Source organism: Clarias gariepinus, chromosome 21 (assembly GCF_024256425.1).
Source record: "Clarias gariepinus isolate MV-2021 ecotype Netherlands chromosome 21, CGAR_prim_01v2, whole genome shotgun sequence".
In the NCBI taxonomy this organism is placed as follows: Eukaryota; Metazoa; Chordata; class Actinopteri; order Siluriformes; family Clariidae; genus Clarias; species Clarias gariepinus.
Window position 1 is genome coordinate 133,076 of NC_071120.1, and position 20,508 is coordinate 153,583.

Below are 20,508 nucleotides of genomic sequence, written 5' to 3' on the forward strand. Positions count from 1 at the left end.
AAATCGCTGCTCCGAGACGTTCAGAAGCTTCAAATAGAATGAACAAACTAATAACATTTTCTCCATACGATATAAAATTAAGTAGAGCTTTCCTTTTTGTTATAGTACGAAGCCCCTAGATGGACAAAGGAGGAGAAAAAACGGCAGAAAAAAGTCAAAAACTTTGGGTTATAATTCCAAACATGACTTGTTTTTTCCCTCTGACTTGTTTTTTCCCTCTTCCTTTGTCCCCTTAGAGACTCTGTAGTAGGTTTTCTCAGTTGAATATGAAAAAAAAATACCGCTTATTATCAACGCGGGAATGAATGGCGCATTGTCCAAGTGCAAGTTGATCTTGGAGCTAAACTATTTGCTTTGGGTGAAAGCGCCATCTAGCGATCATTGTGTGTCAGCAGCAGCTTCCCATTCCTAATCTGGGTGAAAACAGATAGCAGGGATTGATGTGCATAATAATATGCGAGACTGGAAGTTCAGTATAAGAGGAGATGTGTAAGATTAAAGTCCAGTTTGTTCCTGGAGGCTCAGGTAGACTGTGAAAAATTCCAGTCCTGAACTATTGAGCGACTAAAGTCACAGGTCCTCAGAGAACAGCTGTCTGCATCAGTCGAGGACAGGACCACCTTCATGGAAAAGTGGAACCAACCCCAGTCACCACACACATTCCAGGCAGACCACTCGGGGGCATCCATGTGATGAGATCTTCAACCAGAAGCAGGACTCCAGGATGAGTTAGGGAGGTCCAGCGGGCAGAGGGGGTCTGGATCACTGGCAGTTTAGGACCGACATGTATAGCTCGACAGAGAGATAGGTAGAGGAAAAAGGAGAGAGAGAGAGAGGAGAGGGCAGAAAAGGAGAGAGCAAAGAGATGGAGAAATAACAGTTAGGTACGGTCACAGTCGAACAATGTAAAAAGTGAATGTATATTTAGTGCAGAGTGCAAGCAGAGACTCCGGCAGGACTAACTATGACAGCATAACTAAAAAAGGGAGAGCCAGAAGGAAACACAAACATGAGGGCTTCCAGAGATGTAAAGCAACCAATCACCTCATGACCCCCCGTTGCGCTGTACCTCCGCTGGGAAAACCTTATGAAATACAAGTTTAGGACAAATATGATGATCTGCCACGGCGTGCGCGTGTGATGGGTGTGCGCCCAAATCTACTATAACTACTCCCTCACTCCGTAGGCTCCCTGAATAGGCGGCAAAGGGACGGAGCCGCCTATTCGTGCCAGCTGGCGATAATTAACGTTAATATGATCTCGGGCTTGCTCCACATTATAAAAGCAAGGCGCGGAGTTTTGTCTGAGGTCTGGGAAGTACGTGATGTAATGTTGAATATGAAAGAAACATGTCAGTGGGGCGATGTGACGCGCCCCAGGGACTTTAAACAAGGACACTAGAATTCCGCCCTATGATCTCCTCGCTGAGGACAGCGCGAGAAAGAGCTGCGTGAGCTCCCGCAGCATCTTCGCTCCCGCACCGTGCCCGCCTTCGCAGCCCCGCTGCCGAAGAGGAAAAGTGTGATTAGGTTTTTGCGTCAGCGAGAACTCGCACCGGCCATCAACAGCGGGAGAAGCGCCGTCACGAGGGAGCGTGCAGGAGCGCTGCCTCCGCGTGCTCAGTTCTGCCACTCCGCGCACCAACACTTAGCGTCAGCTGTGTGCCCGCATGCCAGTGTGGCACAGCCCTCGGAACTGCACATGCACAACCTTTATCCCTTTCTTTCCATTCTCCCTCCTTCAACACTTTCCTTCCCCATTTTACCTAAATAAATTAGCCTTTTCCCTGTAAGACCTCGCCTCGTGTCTGTGCTTTATGGTGCCGCCCGTGCAACATGGGTCAAACCCGTTACAGATCATAACAGTCTACTGCATTTCATTCTTATAATAATGCACAAACACAAGCGGGGCTGAATGACCGACATCATATGACGCAGTAGAACGTCCTGACAATGTTATAATTTTATGGTCATTTATTTTAGTTAATAAATCTACTATAAATTTAAAGAACACAAGATATAAGATGACACCAAACCCTGCACGCGTCTTTTCTAATTACACATGATAAAATCTAAAGGCTCACTGTGTTAACATTTATTTTGTTTAAATTTGATCCTAATAAGATTTAATTTAATTTGAATTCTACATTTGTACTGTCATTTTAGTTCTGTGATTATAAATTTGTTTAACTACAATGTTTTACTTGATTTTATCCGCTACTACGTGCAGTTCTAAAACTCCGTGTCTCATTAATCCAGCAGAGAATGAACTAAGGCATGAGGCGTCAGTCTGTAGTTATATAGCGCCACTCAGCGGTAAAAGCCAGCAAACGCACAAAGGCAAACAGTACCGCCGAGCGCGGCGACGGTAGAACCTACATTCCGATTAGGTAACCACTATATGTATATATACTTTGATCATATTAAGTAAATATTCACAAAGTGCTTCGGGCTTTTTAGAATAATAATAAGCATGTTTTTAGCTGTTTGTGTCCAGCATTGAATTACAGAAGTACAGTATATACAACGCGACAGTGCGCTTAGTTATTGTCATCCCTTTTCTCACCGTTGATGTAGATCAGAATTGATAAGTACTTTGAGTGTAATTCACAAATTTACTGAATATATTATGTTTTTATGTATATACAGTATGTGTTTGTATAAGAATATATTATATAAGTATGTGTTTGTGCACGCGTCTCATATGTAACATACACTTTAAATTGCAATTCATACTGTGTATGTTGTTAAAGTATTCGTGGATATGTATGTAACGATGCGGCTCGCGCAAGGGGCAGAGCCGCGCATAAACTGTTCAGAACTGGCCGGGTCGTGTTACCGCGACACTCCGTGTAATCATTCGGTCGCACTAGTAAAAGGTGTCAGGACCAAAGACAAAGCGCAACCTCTGTCTGTCTAAGACACCGGCGAGAAAGTGAGGGAGAGAGACACGCATCAGTTTAGCGCACGCTCTCGGGTTAAATTGCACAAAGCACAAACTCTACTCTCTCTCTTCCTACTATAAATCCTTAGGAAGGGCATAAGCCCTGAGAGCATCTTTAGTTTTTAGTTTTTTGTTTTAGTTTCCAGAATGGAATAAAATCAGTAGCAGCATTAACTTATGCTAGTAATTATTATGGTAGTCAATATTCTAATATTATTGTTCTTATGTGCGCGCGTCTCATATCTGACATTCATGGACATTCATATGAAATGCACATTCTTGATACTTGTTGATAAGCGTATGTGGATAAATTAATAAGTGTATGTTGTCAAAGTATTTGTGGACATATAATTGGGAGAAAAATGTAAATTAAGGATGTCTTGAAACATAATGCAGTAACTCTATTTATTTAAATATGTTTTGTACATTCCTTTATTCGTCCTTTCTGTTTGTGCCTAGGTTTCACTGTTTTCCATATACTGTACATACAACGTTTGGAAAACAAATTCAAATTCAAATTTTATTTGTCACATACACAGTCATGTAGTGAAATGTACAGAAATGTAGTGAAATGCTTACACGACCGCCAGTGACCTTAAAAAGAGAATTAAAGCTTATAATAAGTAATAAGTAATAAATATCAATAGAAGAAATATGATAGAAAATTTAAATAAAAAAAATTAAAATAAAATTTAACTAGAAAAAAATAGAACTAAAAATAGAAACTGAAAATAGAAATATACTGTACAAATAGAACTATAATGGTGTGCAAATATGCATGAAAAAAGTGACTTTGTGCAATGGTTATTAAAGTGTCTTTGTGCAATGGTCCAGAATGTAAACGTAAACATGTAGTGTAGATGTGATGTGCGTGGAGTTGTCCATAGTGTCCATGGATGTATAAAGATTGATTGATTAATTGATTGTGAAAATTGTAAAAAATATTGTGTTAGTTTTGCATAGTGGTGTGGTTGAGAGACCTTATCGCCTGCGGTAAGAAGCTCCTCCTCAGTCTCTCTGTGTTGGCCCTCAGGGAGCGGAATCGCTTCCCAGACCGCAACAGAGTGAACAGTCCATTGTTGGGGTGGCTGAGGTCCTTCACGACCTTCCTGGCCTTGGTCCAGCACCGCTTGGTGTAGATTGAGTGCAGGTCAGGGAGCTCGTGCGGATGATGCGCTCAGCTGATCGCACCACCCTCTGTAGAGCTCGTCTGTCCTGCATGGTGCTTTTCCCGAACCAGGTTGTGATGTTTCCCGTCAGGATGCTCTCTATGGTGCAGGAGTAGAAATTCCTGAGCACCTTGGAGGGCAGTCTAAAGTCTCTCAAGCGTCTGAGGTGGTACAGACGCTGCCGGGCCTTTTTTACCACGGTGTTGATGTGACAGGACCATGCCAGGTCCTGCGTGATGTGAACACCGAGGTATCTAAAGCTGTCCACTCTCTCCACTGGGCTCCTGTTGATGATGGGGGTCTGGTAGTTCCTCACCTGCTTTGTACTGAAGTCCACTGTCAGCTCCTTTGTCTTGCTGACGTTCAGGAGGAGATTGTTTCTCTGGAAACAGTTCTCCAGATTTCCAACCTCCTCCAGGTAGGCCGTCTCATCGTTGTTGGTGATCAGGCCACCACGACAGTGTCGTCAGCAAACTTGATGACGGTGGTGAGGTTGGTAGTGGCCACGCAGTCAGAGGTGTACAGAGAGTACAGCAGGGGGCTCAGAACACAACCCTGGGGGGCTCCAGTACTGAGAGTGATGGAGGCTGAGAAATGCCCGCCCATCCTCACTGCCTGTAGTCTGCCAGTCAGAAAATTGGAGATCCACTGACACATGGATGAGCTGAGTCCCAGGTGCTCCAGCTTGGTGGTGAGTGTGGAGGGAATTATGGTATTAAATGCAGAGCTGTAGTCGATGAAGAGCATTTTTACATAATTCCCCCTCTAAATGTCCAGGTGAGTGAGAGATGTATGAAGGAGATGTGAGATTGCATCGTCCGTTGAACAGTTTGGACGGCATGCAAACTGTAGTGGGTCCAGTGTGTCTGGTAGTAAAGAAATGATGAAGTCTCTGACCAGGCGTTCAAAGCACTTCATTACTACTGAAGTGAGGGCTACAGGGCGATAGTCGTTGAGAGAAGCAGGATGTGGTTTCTTTGGGATAGGAACAATAATGGACTCTTTGAAGCATGTGGGGATCACCGACTGAGATAAAGAGATGTTGAATATCTCAGTGAACACAGGTGCTAGCTGGTCTGCGCAGGCTCTGAGAATACGGCCTGAGATGCCGTCTGGTCCTGCTGCTTTCCTGGTGTTCACTCTGGTGAAGGCTCTCCTTACGTCATGCTCGGTGATGATGAATGCGCTTCCGGTGCTGGCAGTGACTTTCTGTCTGCAGCCATTAGCACCGCTAGCATTAGCATCGCTAGCGTCTTTAGCTGCAGCCTCGAAGCGAGCATAGAAAGTGTTCAGCTCATCTGCCAGAGTCACGTCTGCGTTCGTCATACCGGATGTTGTTGCTTTATAATCCGTAATTGTCCTTAATCCCTGCCACAAGCTCCTAGAGTCACTCTGTTGGAACTGTGACTCTAGTTTCCTCCCGTAGCGCTGCTTCGCCTCTTTCACCGCCTTCCGGACGTTGTATGACGCAGCCTTGTACGGTTTCATGTCCCCCGACGCGAGTCCCATGTTGTAGGCAGCGGTGCGAGATTTCAGAGCGTCGCGGATGGTTTTATCCACCCACGGCTTCTGGTTGGGAAACGTTCTGATAGTCTTTTTTTCCACGGTATCATCCGCTAGTTTCCCGATGAATCCCACAACCGCTTCCGTAAACACGCTGACGTCATCGGAGCTGTTTCTGAACATGTCCCAGTCTGTGTCATCAAGTGCGTCCTGTAATGCGGCCACCGATTGGTCCGTCCAGCGCGCGACCTCCCTCTGAACCAGAACTTCCTGTTTCAGCCTTTGTTTGTATTTTGGCATGAGGAAGATGGCGGCGTGGTCGGATTTACCAAACGGTGAACAAGATTGTGCCTTGTAGCCGTCCTTGACCGTTGTATAGCAGTGGTCCAGTGTCCTTTCGCCCCTGGTGGGGCAGGTGATGTGCTGATAAAAGTTCGGCGTCCCGTTTTTTTGTTTGGTGCTGTGTGAGTGCCTCATGCACTTGCGATTGTACTTTTAAAATGTAACCTACGTATCTACAGAATAAGAATATTTAACTACTTCAGCAGTAAATGAGAAGTTTGGTCGGTCTGGCTTTTAGATAAAGTTCTTATTTGATATAATTCTATTATTTAATTAAGCATCTTATTATAAATATGATTCTTATCCTCTATATACTCTATATCGCTTTTCACCTTTCTGTAGATGTGAATTTATCAAACTGTGTGCGCTGTTGCCAAATACTTTAGGGGGTTTAGATGAATTAACAAGACAGAGCGGATGTCTATGCCTAAAATAGATAAATACTGTAGATAGATTTAAATAGATATAATATAGAAAATAGGTTTAAATAGATAGATCATTGATAGCAATTAAATCAGACTTAATAGTTGGATTTTATACTTTTCTTTTTATTTACTGTATGGACAGTCACATTATGCTTTCTCTATGTTATTTATCCCTCTATATATTCTCTAATTATGACTTAAATCAATCGGCTCACATCGGAGCGTGCTGGCGTGTTGAAAAAGCCAACGTTTACTGTATCTATCGAGAAGCCTATATAAGTGCGAGCCTCGGGTTTATACACGCCGATAAATAAATTTAAGATGGATTTTAAAGCATATTTTTTAGGCCTAAATATTCGTTTTAATTAATGGCCAGGTGTATTACGAAGTTGTTCTCTGCACGGTGTATCTGCACGGAGAGATTGTGTGTGTGTCCACAGAGAGTTTGTGTGTGTGTGCACGGAGAGTTTGTGTGTGTGTTTGTGATGTTATCTTCTCCTTCAAACATGCTTCCGACCAACCAACCAACCAACCAACCCTGGCCTTCAAACTCAGAAGCTAAGTGTCAAAGACGATAACTGCTCCTTTGATCTGCTGGTTACCGCGGGGCGCCGACTGCTGATCAGCGTATAGTAGCCAGTAAAAGCCAAGCTCTTCCCCCAAAATTGTGTAAGAGAACCATTTACACTAACCATTAAAATGTTAAGAATTTAATTAAACACAAATATATAAATTAGATTTTCTTTATACATAATATTTTCATTATATATAAACTCATGCTAGGGTACTTTTACTATGCTGGAGTACCATTTAAAGCTATTTATTCATTTCTCTTTTATTTGCTTACTGAACTTACTTACTTACTTATTAGAGAAGGCTTTAGGAAAGAGCTCTAAAACAACAGTAATACGAATGACAATGAAATATTACAGAACGTGCGAGTTGACGCCCATGCACCAATCACTAACCATTAAAATGTTGGATTTAAATTAAAATGGCACTTATATATATTTGTGTTTAATTAAATTCTTAAAGCATCGTGTTCACCCATGGGTTTACTGCATAAACACCGTTTTTTGCATTGAGTTTAATCATGCTGCACTTTTAGTATTCATAGCAAAAGCAACCCAACAGTGTGATTAAAGTACCTGAAATAACAGAATTTAAAGCACAACCCAATGATATTTAAAGCACATAAACACAATAAAACAATATTGCATGGGTGCGTTGTAACGAAGTATCATCATAGAAGGCGAGAAGAAAATGAAGAATAAATACATATCAGTATTTACAGTTTAAGCTTGAGACGTTTATAAGCTCCGTCGCTTGCTGTCAATGGGCGCCTAAGAGAGAGAACACGTTTTCGGCTTCAGTAGACACACACTACAGGTAATGAAGGGCATTTTTACAGCTTGTCGCGGGATCCCTTTTCTCGAAACGTGCGTTTTTAATGGCCAGATCTGTACATCGTGCTTTTATGGTGTGATGCTTGGGTCCTTTAAATATGTAATGCTAGGCCCAAACTGTAATGAATAATAAAAAAAACAATATTATGACTTTAATAGTTTATAGGGCCCCACCCATGCAAAGTTTTATGTACTTCATGTACAATTTAATAATTATCCTCAGTATGCATTCTTCATATCTTTGAAATCATGATTAGGGCCCTACTCATAGCACTGGTTAAAGTAATAAATGACAGACTACTGACTTTAACTCAGGTTCAAATCTCTTCACTTTTGTTGCTTTACCTTAATGCACCATTTGATATCATAGATCATATGTATAAAATGCTAGAGATAGATAGATATATAGATAGATAGATAGATAGATAGAGTGACCCATATAGTGTGTTTATCATAGTGTGCAGTGTGTACCATGTAGTGTGATGGTCCTGGTTCAGTGTTTCTATTGATGAAGATGGTGGTTCTCTTGGCTGTTGAGCCAAAGCCGCCTGTCCTCTTGCCCTCTAAATGAGCTTTCTTAAGACTTTCACTTGCCAGACCATAATTAATCATGTTGTATGCTCCCGGCCCTAAAACACACACACACACACGTTTGATTTACATATGTGCTGATAAATGGCAATCATATTTATAGTTCCAGGATACACAGTTATTAAATTTGCAAACACACACACACACACACACACACGCACATACCTGGTGTGTTGTTTTTTCTGTTTTCAGAAATGAATCGAGCTGCAGTAAGGTTGAAAGGACTTTTCTTCACTCCACTAGGTTTCTTCAGACTCTCCAGAGCACAGCGAGGATCATTATAGGAACCAACAGGGGGTGCCACATCTTTCACTGAGGAGAACCGCTATGTGCAAACACACACACACACAAACACAAACACAGCTGCATATGTCTGTTGATTTTCCGAAAACAAATATTTTTTGGTAAAAAAATTAAACATTGAAACACTAAAGACAGTAAAGACAGAGGGCAGATGGTTTAGAAGTTAAATAAAGTTGCATAATTCAAGCTACTATTAATTGTTAAAATTTATCTTTGAGCAGCCCAGTGTTTACAGAACATAGTGATAGAGTTAAACACAAACACAATTTCCTGTATAGACCACGGCCACTTCCACAGAAAATCTGAATACAGAAACAAATACAGCAAAATTTCACATACCGGTATATGTGACATAAATGCTGCTCTGGACACAGTCAGTCCATTTATCTTCTCAAACTGTCCCTTAACATCATACTGACCAGGGCCAGGAACACACTACACACACACACACACACACGCAGTAGTCTTGTAGCAAATAGACATCCCTAGTGGAAAAAATACACTTTCGTGTATTACAAATATACTACTAAAAAATGTAACATCAGACAATATAAACTTTAAACATATTTAAAAATAATTGTATTATAGTACACTTTCCAAAAAAATGTTATAGGAAATTATACTTTAAGTTAAAGGTCAGTGTAATTTCCAAAGCACACTTATTTAAACTTTGTTTTTCAATTTTGTTTTTGGCATATTTTTTAAAAAATACACTTGAAATAATCATTGTAACAATGTACAGAAAGTATACATTAGAATACAAATTTTAATATACGGTAGTCTCAGTATATTTCAAGTTTGAAAATTTAAGTATACTTATTCCTGCCTATATTTAGTGCACTACTGTCTCTCGCGCGTACTCAAACAAATTTTTGCGTGCTGAAACTTACTTTTGCATGTTCAAGCTCATTTATGTGTGTTTAAATATGTGTCTCTTCTATACGCTCAATATCATAAAGCTACACTTGTTCTAACTGCAGCATAGTTACAACTCTTCCACTATTCCAGCCAACCAGAGACTAGAGTAGGGGCAAAACAAGCAAATCAGAAACTGGAGGCGGGCTCTGCTGTTTTCCACTTCTAATTTGAATTTACTGTTGAAAACTGCATCCTTGCGTGCATTAGTTCTTATTGTTATTATTATATTTTTATCTGCCTCCATCTAACCCTATCACCTGCATCCTCTTCTCTCACACCAACTAACTTCATGTCTCACTGCATCCATAAATCTCCTCTTTGGTCTTCCTCTAGACCTCCTTCCTGGCAGTTCCAACCTCAGCATCCTTCTACCGATATATTCACCATCTCTCCTCTGAAAATGTCCAAACCACCTTAATCTGGCCTCTCTGACTTCCAAAACATCTAACATGGGTTGTCCCTCTGATGAACTCATTCTTGATTCTATCCATCGTTGTCACTCTCAAAGAGAACCTCAACATCTTCAGCTCTTCTACCTTTAGCTCTGCCTCTTTTCTTCGGTGCCACTGTCTCTAAGCCATAGAGCATCGCTGGTCTCACCACTGTCCTGTACATCTTTCCTTTCATTCTCGCTGGTACTCTTTTATCGCACAACACACCTAACACTTTTCTCCACCCATTCCAACCTGCCTGTACCCGCCTCTTCACCTCCTTTTCACACTCTCCGTTGCTCTGGACCGTTGACCCTAAGTTCTTAAAATCCTGCACCTTCGTTACCTCTGCCCCCTGTAACCTCATCATTCCACTTGGGTTCCTCTCATTTACACACACATATTCCATCTTGTTGCGGCTTACCTTCATTCCTTTGCTTTCCAGAGCATAACACCTCTCCAAAATTTCCTCCACCTGTTCCCTGCTCCCGCTACAAAGCACAATGTCATCTGCAAACATCATAGTCCATGGAGACTCCTGTCTTATCTCATCTGTCATCCTGTCCATCACCAGAGCAAACAAAAAGGGGCTGAGAGCCGATCCTTGATGTAGACCCACTTTCACCTTGAACTCTTCTGTCACACCTATAGCACATCTTACCACTGTCTTAGCACTCTCATACATGTCCTGTACCACTCTAACATACTTCTCTGTCACTCCAGACTTCCTTATACAACACCACAGCTCCTCTCTCAGCACCCTGTCATACGCTTTCTCTAAATCTACAAAGACACAATGCAACTCTTTATTACCTTCTCTGTACTTCTCCACCAGCATCCTCAAAGCAAATACTGCATCTGATGTACTCTTTCTAGGCATAAAACCGTATTGCTGCTCACAAATGCTCACCTCTGTCCTTAACCTAGCTTCCACTACTCTTTCCCACAGCTTCATTGTATGGCTCATTAACTTTATACCTCTGTAATTACCACAGCTTTGCACATCTCCCTTGGTCTTAAAAATCAGCACCAATACACTTCTCCTCCATTCCTCTGGGATTCTCTCGCTGTCCAAGATCTTGTTAAACAAACTAGTCAGAAAATCTACTATCACCTCTCCTAAGCACGTCCATCCCTCCACAGGTATGTCATCAGGACCAACAGCCTTTCCACTCTTCATCGTCTTCAACGCCCTTCTCACCTCAATTTTACTAATATTTGCTACTTCCTGTTCCACAAGAGTCACCTCTTCTACTCTTTGTTTTCTTTCATTTTCCTCATTCATCAACCCCTCAAAGTACTCCTTCCATCTTCCCATTACCCTCCTGGCATCTGTCAGTACATTTCCATCTCTATCATTCTATCTATCAGGCTGCATCACTCTAACCTGCTGCACATCCTTCCCATCTTTATCTCTCTGCCTCGCCAACCTGTACAGATCCACCTCTCCCTCCTTACTGTCCAGCCTAGCATACGAGTCCTCATATGCTCTATGTTTGGCCTTTGCCACCTCTACCTTTACCTTACGCTGCATGTCCCTGTACTCCTGTCTACTCTCTTCAGTCCTCTCAGTGTCCCACTTCTTCTTAGCTAGCCTCTTTCCCTGTAAACACTCCTGGACTTCCTCATTCCACCACCAAGTCTCCTTGTCCACTTTTTCCTTACCTGATGATACACCAAGTACCCTCCTTCCTGTCTCCCTGATTACATTGGCTGTTGTTGTCTAGTCAACTGCAAGCACCTCCTGACCACCCATAGCCTGTCTCAACTCCTTCCTGAAGACTACACAACATTCTTCCTTTTCAACTTCCACCACTTTGTCCTCTGCTCTGCCTTTGTCCTCTTCACCTTTCTCACCGCCAGGGTTATTTTACACACCACCATTCTGTGTTGTCTGGCTACACTCTCCCCTACCAACACTTTGCAGTCACTGATCTCTTTCAGATTACAATGTCGACACAAGATGTAGTCCACCTGAGTGCTTCTGCCTCCACTCTTATATGTCACCCTATGTTCCTGCCTCTTCTGGAAAAAAGTATTTACTACTGCCATTTCCATCCTCTTTGCAAAGTCCACCACCATCTGTCCTTCTACATTCCTGTCCAGAAGACCAAAACTGCCCATCACATTTTCATCACCTCTGTTCCCTTCCCCAACATGTCCATTGAAGTCTGCACCAATCACCACTCTCTTACCTCTGGGGGTGCTGTGCACCAATTCATCTAACTCCCTCCACAATTTCTCCTTCTCTTCTACCTCCCATTCTACCTGTGGAGCATAACCACTAACAACATTGAACATCACACCATCAATTTCCAGCTTCAGACTCATCACCCTATCATTCACCTCTAGAACATTCCTTACAGACTCCTCTTTTGGAATAACTCCTACTCCATTTATTTTCCTATCCACACCATGGTAAAACAATTTAAACCCTGATCCTAAGCTTCTGGCCTTGCTACCTTTCCACCTGGTCTCCTGGACACACAGTATATCCACTTTCCTTCTCTGCATCATATCAACCAACTCTCTTCCCTTCCCTGTCATGGCCCAACATTCAAAGTCCCTACTGTGACTCCTAAACTCTTCCCTTTCCTTTTCTCTCTCTGCAATTTATTGTCCTGAGTATGCCATTTAAGTACACAGTTATTTAGTTATATTTTCAAAAATGTAATCCGTTATTCAGACAATTTATGTAATCCGTGAGCCAGACAGCAGCGATTCCGTTAGTGTGTGTGTGTGTGTGTGTGTGTGTGTGTGTGTGTGTGTGTGTGTGAGAAAGTCACAAATCCCCGCCCCCTCTGATATTCCTGCTGTTAGTAGTTAACAGATTCAAGAGATGATGGTAGAATAATTAATAATAATTTAGTCTTGACTAAAACAACATGCATTAGGAGTTTTCATTGTCTGCAATAAAAAAGTACTCTAACTAGTTACTTTCATCATTTAACTGATTACTTTTAAATGACAGTAATTTTGTAATGTAAATAGTTACTTTAAAAAGTAACGGCCCCCAACAATGTTGCTAAATCTTATGTACTTCACTTCTGATATAATGCTCCGTAGCTCTGTGTAACAGCAAGAATCGACACACCAGGTTTAAAGAAATACAGTATTTTCCAATACTAATGTCTGTCTTTGTTCAGACAACAGTTTATATTTTTTTTGTGTTTGTGAGACAACCTAAAGTTTTGTTGATTAATATAGAAACTATAGTACTGTTTTATTATTATTATAATTATAATTATTATTAATATTATTTTGTAACCTTGTGTAAAACTCATGAATAAAATCTGCCTCGTCATTACTGATAATCTTGTAGTCTGACTGTATGTCAGTGGTTGCATGTGCCAAGCCTGGGTAAAAATAATTGGAGGGTTGTTTCAGGAAGGGCATCGGGTGAAAAACCTGTGTGAAGTTGTGTGTGGATTGGATAGTCTGCTGTGATGAGGCCTTGGCCACAAAGTGTACTTTTCTGGATTTGGCAAGAAGCATGCTACTGCTGCAATAAGAATATATTCACATACTTTGTACACAGTAAAAATTGTGGTAATGTACTCAATGTACTAAATAACATAATACATTAAATATATACTTTAATTGTATTAATTACTGTCAGGTATGTATGTTAGTACACACACAACCATACACTTTAAGTGTACTAAGTATACTTAAAGTTACTCCACTTTAGCACACAAAAATATACTTAATACACTTAAAAATGTGCCTTTTATTTAATTACAACTTGAATGCACTTAGTACAAAATTAGTTGTTCTAAAATAGCAAACTTCAAGTATACTAATCATTGGTCAGGAGCAAGTAAACTTTAGTATACTTAGGCATGCTAGGATTTAATATACTTAGTATACTTGTTTTACTTGAGATGCCTTGTTTCGTTCTCCCAGTGTGAGCTGCGTTTGAGCTCCTATTGCAGAAACTGTCTGGGTCATGTGACCCACTCATGAGCAAGTGTGGCCACTCTCACTACAATATTTTTATTATAGTAAAAATCAGATTAATCAATAATGTACATTAAAATGAGTGTGTGCTGTACACACTGAGATCCAGACACATACATGGTTCTGGGAAAGCACTACACACACATTATCAATGTCCAGCTCCCAATGCCACATGTATGTTTGTGTGTGCACGTTTGTGCGTGTGTAAGTATGTGTTTACGTGTAAGTTTACCTTTTTGTTTGCCTGCAGTACAAGGAGCTCATGATACCGAGGAATCTGCAACTCAGCTTGAATTTTCATTTCTTGTTTCAAATTAATATTCTCATAGCGCACAGAGTGATCTCTGTACACACACACACACACACACACACACCAAGCTTAACTAAACTTTTTTTGTATATGTTTGTGTGTGTGTGTGTGTGTGTGTGTGTCTTACTGTTCTGGATAGTAGTGTCCTGGTCCAGGTCCTTCCACCACCTTCATCTTTGTCCTTTTCCCTGTCATTTGGCCAAAGTGAACTCCTTTATACATGGATTCTACCTGATATACACACAGAGTTATAACACAAAACAATCTGAAGCATAAGCATGCACACACACACACACACACACACACACACACACACACACACACACACACACACTTACCTGGGTGGGATTGTAGTAGGCAGGGCCAAGGCTCTGGTCAGTTGTGGGAGGTTTCTGTTTGCACAGTTCCCCTTGCTCATTCTCCTCATACCCAAACGCCTGACTGGAAGACGGGATGGAGGGAGCTGAGTGGACCAATGACCTCGCATGCTAGACACACAAACACACAGATTAGTGTTGGAATTGTGTCACTAAACAGCTACACTACCAGTTAATAGTTTGGACATCCCCACTCTCCTTCTTTCATGAATGTTTATTTTTTTCTACTTTGTAAAACAATACTAAAGGCGTTTATCCAAAATACACAATAATCTCCTTTAAACAATTGATAATGAGATGTAAAGCTTCATAACTTCATAACTGCTGTTTGTTAATTGGTGATTTCTGAGACTGGTGACTCTAAATGAACTTCTTCTCTGCAGCAAAGGTTAGTTTTGGTCTTACTTTCCTGGGAAGGTCTTCACTTGACACAATACTGTTCTTGCAAGAACTGTTCCAGAACAGCTGATCTTCAGGTCTTAAAATAACAACTGACTGTTATTGTTGTTTTTGTTGATATTAAGTTAACTAATGCCATATGTGGTATTTCATAGTTTTGAATCCAGTATTGTTTTAGAATGTGAAAAATAAATCCACAATTGTGTGCAAAATTTACTGTATAACACACAGCCAGCTGCACCTTAATCTCCCTATCTCTGGTGGTGGGTGGATGGAGCTTCTTTCCCCAGGGCTGATTGATGTCATAGGTTCCTGGACCTGGAATGTTTGACTCCACCTCCTGAAAACGCCGGGAGTGGTTCTGCACGGAATGGCCACCAGGAACAGGAGCCTGCAGAACCGATGACACACAAGAGATCAAATCAAATCAAATCACTTTTATTGTCACATCACGTTACTGGTAAACTGGTACAGTACATGTAAGTAAAATTCTTGTGTGCAAGCTACACAAGCAATAGAATTGTTCAAGCTAAAAAAGTGTGACAGGGCGGGGGGGAAATGCAGTATGAGTGGTGTTAAAGGGTGGGTGGTGCTACAGTGTGGGTGCTGTTACATATGGTGCAATACCCAGGTATGGACTCCATTATAATCAGCTGGCCCAGGAGAAGACACTGCACTGTCTAACTTGTCAAACACAGATGGCCTGGAAGCCATGGACAGGAATGGAGCAAAAGAATCTACAATGGCAGAGCGAGAGAGAGAGAGAGAGACTTTACATCACTTATCCCACATATTGGTTCATGTCACAATTAAAGCACCATCAGAAAACTATTCTTGTTATTCAATGCAGTTTGGTGAAGAGAATCTGACATGTATGATGAACAATTTTACATAAAATGACCTTAGGGCTCAGGCCCTACTCACGTATCAATCTTTTATTTTTTTTTTCTCTGTTGCACGCTTCTCAGTGACACTATTAGAAGGAAGTCAATGACATTTATTAAAATGAAATATTTCTTTAAACTCTTGAGTCCAAATGTCCTCATATGAGGACTGTTACACATAATATTTTAGCTAATCTTCCTGTTTAAAGATATTGATTTAGTTCATAGTTATCAGGTGCTAATGAAGAGAAACAGTGAGGAGTTTGTATTGGTGTTTGTTTTCAAGACATTTGTGGTGTTCAAGACATAGAAGAGGTGTGGGTTGCTTAACATATCAGCGTCTGCATCAAGTGTGTTACTGTGCATGCTGCTGTTTTCAAAATAATTAGGGTGGGTGAACTGAAGGCTGAGATGTTTTTGCTATCAGTCCATATTTCTTTCACTCAAGAATGCTCTACTCAGAGGGAAAAGACTTCATGGATCTTGCTGTCTCCTTGATTTACTGCCATTTCCATCCATTTTGTGTATCACTATTCCTGTATGGATAGCTGCTAAGTTGTTGCTTTGAATTTATAAGGTCTTATCTGCACTTTGCTCTTAGCAAAACAGAGTTGTGCTTTTTTTTTTTTAAATAAAGAGACCAAAAGTGAATAACACTCAAACACCTCACAATATTTTTATACATTTGTTTTGTTACCACGGGGTGTAATAATATTTATAAGGGCCCTTACACAGGGCTTCTGAAATAGGAGTTTAGAGAGTCGTTTGACACACACTGGAAGACCTTCCCATTTGGAGATAGCATGTGATTATTAATTGGGGAACTGTAAAGAAAACTAAAGAAATTTAAAAACAAAAAACTAACAGACCTCTTCTCGAGACCAGGCAGGGTTTTAGAAACTAAAAATAAAGCTCTCTCAATCTCACTGGATAATTCAACCCTTCCAAGGGCTTACATGTGATTTCATGTGTTTTTACACTTGTACAATTAAACTAAGGTAGAATGGTACTGCTCTCTCTCTCTCTTTTAATAACATTAGAAGACAATGGCTGGGTCTTTGCCTTTATCATTGGCCCCGATACCTTACCCCTTACCGGTGCTACCTAATGATCTCATGAAGTCCACAGGTATCAGGGCCTTAAAATAGACATGCCGCCAGGTGCAGCACATCTATAACACTCAAGAATGGCACTCAAAGCATCAGCAGAAACACAGCAGACTAAATTTAATACTGTTACACAGTATATACATCTATGAGCTTTAAATCAGTCAAAATACAGATATCTGCACATGTTGAAACCTGACTCCATGGTTCATACTTGGGTACTGTCACTCATCACAGTTAGAAGGCTAGCTGTTTGCTTACAAAAAATGAACATGATGACATTGTTGTTGTTTTTTCTTCACATTTTACACAAACACATGAAGGTTGAAAATCATTATTCCAACAGCTTCCCACTTTGTAGATAATATTTACAGTATGAGAAGACCATGAGATCAACAGGAACCCAAATGAGAACAGAAGCAAGTATAGTAAAATAAGCATAGTAGGAGAACAGCAGGGAGAGCAGTCAAAACTAGGAAATCAATAAGAGAACGGTTAGAGAATAAAAGCAGAACAGTAGTTCAGAAGATAAGAGTAGACCAGAAGTAAAAACAGAAAGCAGACAATAAATGAGCAGTATACGGAGCAATACAAGAGTAAACCAGAAAGAGAACAGGTAAACAATATAAGAACAGCAAAAGAAACAATAGAACAATAAAAAACAATAAGAAAAGAGTAGGAGGATGGGAAAAGAACAACAGAAGAATAATAGGAGAACAGAAAAAGGCTGTGGAGAAACAAAAAGAGAACAAGAGAAGTATGGGAGAACAGCCTGAGGACAGAAAAGGGACAGACGGAAGGTCACAACGGCAGTTTGTCTTTACATACAGATGTTTGGAATGTAAGTGGTGGGTTCTCACTGGTTTTCTCTGGAGCAGGTGTATGGATGTTGTAGGAACCCGGACCCACAGTGGTGGTGCTCACACTTCCAGTGCACAGATCTGTCACCCTACGCGCGCGACTGTACATCCTCAGGAAAATTAGTGCTGGTAATAAATGAAAGTTAATTTCTGCTCAGAAAGGTGAAGTGAACCCATGCACGCGTCTCAGCGTTGCCTGGATACAAGACACTTGTTCAGAGAGAGAGAGAGAGAGAGAGACAGAGGAGGGGAAGGGGAAGTGCAAGAGAGAGACCATGTCTTTCAGACTGTGTGTACTCAGTAACCATGGAGATCACTAGTCATGCACGCGGCGTTAGCGATGAATGTGACTGTTGTTAATCCGCTGGTCTTATGCTGTCACTCGATCCACACACCGCAAGTCAGCTTTAAATACAAACGCACTCGTCAGAGTGAACAGAGCTATATTTATCTGTATAACTGTCTGTTTTTTACTTTTATTCACTGTAAGTTTATTGATAATATATTTAAATATTTTAACCAGAAAAAGAATGTGTGTGTGTGGTGTAAAGTGTAGTTCTACCTAATAATAGCTGTATAATTATCCCCCTGCAAGAGCTCATCACTGACTCTCAGCAGGCTGGCAGGGTTAGTCAGGCACTGTGCATTCACTCCATTAAATTTGTTTAATTCGGTTACTGTAGATATCAGAGAAAGCAACATTTTTTCCCCTTACCTTTCTTCTTGATTGGGCACTGGAGGCTCAGTGGTAGGTGTTTCGTCTGCCATGTGGAATGCCCAGGTTCGATTCCCAGCCAGTGCCCAAACCCCAGCCACTGGATGCAGTGCCGGTCCCAAGCCTGGATAAAATGGGAGGGTTCCGTCAGGAAGAGCATCCGGCGTAAAAGCTGTGCCAAGTTGTAGTGTGGACTGGATATTCCGCTGTGGCGACCCCTTGCCGGGAGCAGCCGAAAGACCAACAACAACCTTTCTTCTTGATTGCTGTTTGCACACACACACTGTCCACTTTATTAAGTACATTCATGCATTTAACTAATCAGCCAGTCACATAAAAAAAAAAAGAAAATAATAGTTTTTAAATAAGAATCTAAAGTATAAAAATACTTTTGGCTGTAAAAAAATTTATGTTATTTACATATAATAAAAAATAATAATAATGTGCAAAGTCAAGGGTTAATGCAAATATCATGGGTTGGGTCTCACCAAAATATGTAAATCGCTGATAGCTAATATACAAGGAGTGTTCGGGTCAAAGTGGGACTTTTTATAGAACACAGATTTACAGAACACAGTTCTGAGAGTAAAAAATCCCTTTATTTCTTTATATAATCCCCTGACACACTAATTCATTTATCCCAGTGTTTCACCAGAGCTTGAAGTTTTACTCAGTACCTCCCAGCTGAGTTCCTATAGTGTGCAAATGGTGTTGGTGAATGATTTTCTCTACAGTTCCCAAAGACCAAAGTGTCTCTTCCCCAAGTTGATGACAAGTTGTCCATTGATTTTTAATAATCTAATGGAATCTTATGGAAATGACTGCAATGGGCTCTTAGTCACCTCTGCCAGATTGTCATTCATGGATATACGGCTGCTTTAAAACATTTAAACCATGCAAATGTTTTACTCCAGCTAGGAGTCATCTTCATTCACTAGAAAAGGTGTAGTATGACTTGAACGTACCTCATAATAAAAGACACTTACAAATGCAACTGTCTCTGCCTCCTAACATGTACTTAATGGCTTGTGCTTAATTGTTTCATTAAAGGGAAATTTACAGCAAATTCTTAAATATTTAGCTTTTACTTTTTACTTTTAGTTCATATTTCCACAATAAATTCTGGAGTCATGCTAGCCACCTCATTTCCTTTTGGTGACGTAGCTTCCTGTTTTTGTATTGTTGCCGTGAAAGTTTTGCATTTGTATTATCGTTTAAATTATATAGCTTTTCCGTTTATACAATAATAATATTAATAGCAACTAGGTCTTTTTTACGTTTTCATACTATTGGTCTTTTTTCTATTTTTTGCGCATTTTGGAGAACGCGCAAGTTTCTTCTTCTAAGAACAACAAACGGAGTTCAGCTCAGAACAACTAAACTCCGACTCAGGTACGATATAATGGATACTTTTCAGCTTGTCCAGTGTGTGGAGTGCAGGATGTTTAGACATTCTTCCTCCGTCGTTAGTGGTAATTTTACTTGTGATAGGTGTGTGTTAGTGAGCACTCTGACGGAGAAGATATCAGCATTAGAGGAGCGCATCCAGACTTTAGAGAGGGTTAAAGGGTGTGAGAGCAACGTCATTCCCATCGCTGACAGTCTGGGTGCCGCAGGCGGAGATAACCAGCCCCTGACTCCGGCATTAGAGCCCTCACAGCGGGGCGAGTGGGTGACGACTCGGTGACGACTCGGCGGCATATTCGTTTAGCCAAAGCTAACGCTAAGGCTAGTCCACCGGAGCACACCTCTTCTGCGCTTCACGCGTCCAACAGGTTTGTTCTCCTCAGTGATGCACCCGCTGAGAAACCTGAAAGAGCTCTGGTTATAGGAGACTCTATACTGAGGCCATGAAATTAGGCCTTT

The 20,508-nt window shown here is 40.9% G+C and overlaps 1 protein-coding gene across 1 annotated transcript in view; it reads right to left on the bottom strand.

Annotated features, from left to right (window-relative positions):
* Positions 1 to 18,036, bottom strand: part of stpg2 (sperm-tail PG-rich repeat containing 2) — a 33,625-nt gene extending 15,589 nt beyond the window's left edge. Inside the window, exons 1-9 of the mRNA XM_053481347.1 lie at positions 17,928 to 18,036; positions 15,705 to 15,814; positions 15,319 to 15,468; positions 14,640 to 14,789; positions 14,429 to 14,532; positions 14,224 to 14,335; positions 9,022 to 9,117; positions 8,545 to 8,704; positions 8,260 to 8,417 (exon numbers count right to left, since the gene is read on the bottom strand). Of these exons, the coding sequence (XP_053337322.1) occupies positions 8,260 to 8,417; positions 8,545 to 8,704; positions 9,022 to 9,117; positions 14,224 to 14,335; positions 14,429 to 14,532; positions 14,640 to 14,789; positions 15,319 to 15,468; positions 15,705 to 15,814; positions 17,928 to 18,036 (1,149 nt within the window). The remainder of the gene's footprint in view (positions 1 to 8,259; positions 8,418 to 8,544; positions 8,705 to 9,021; positions 9,118 to 14,223; positions 14,336 to 14,428; positions 14,533 to 14,639; positions 14,790 to 15,318; positions 15,469 to 15,704; positions 15,815 to 17,927) is intronic.
* Between the last annotated feature and the right edge of the window lie 2,472 nt (positions 18,037 to 20,508).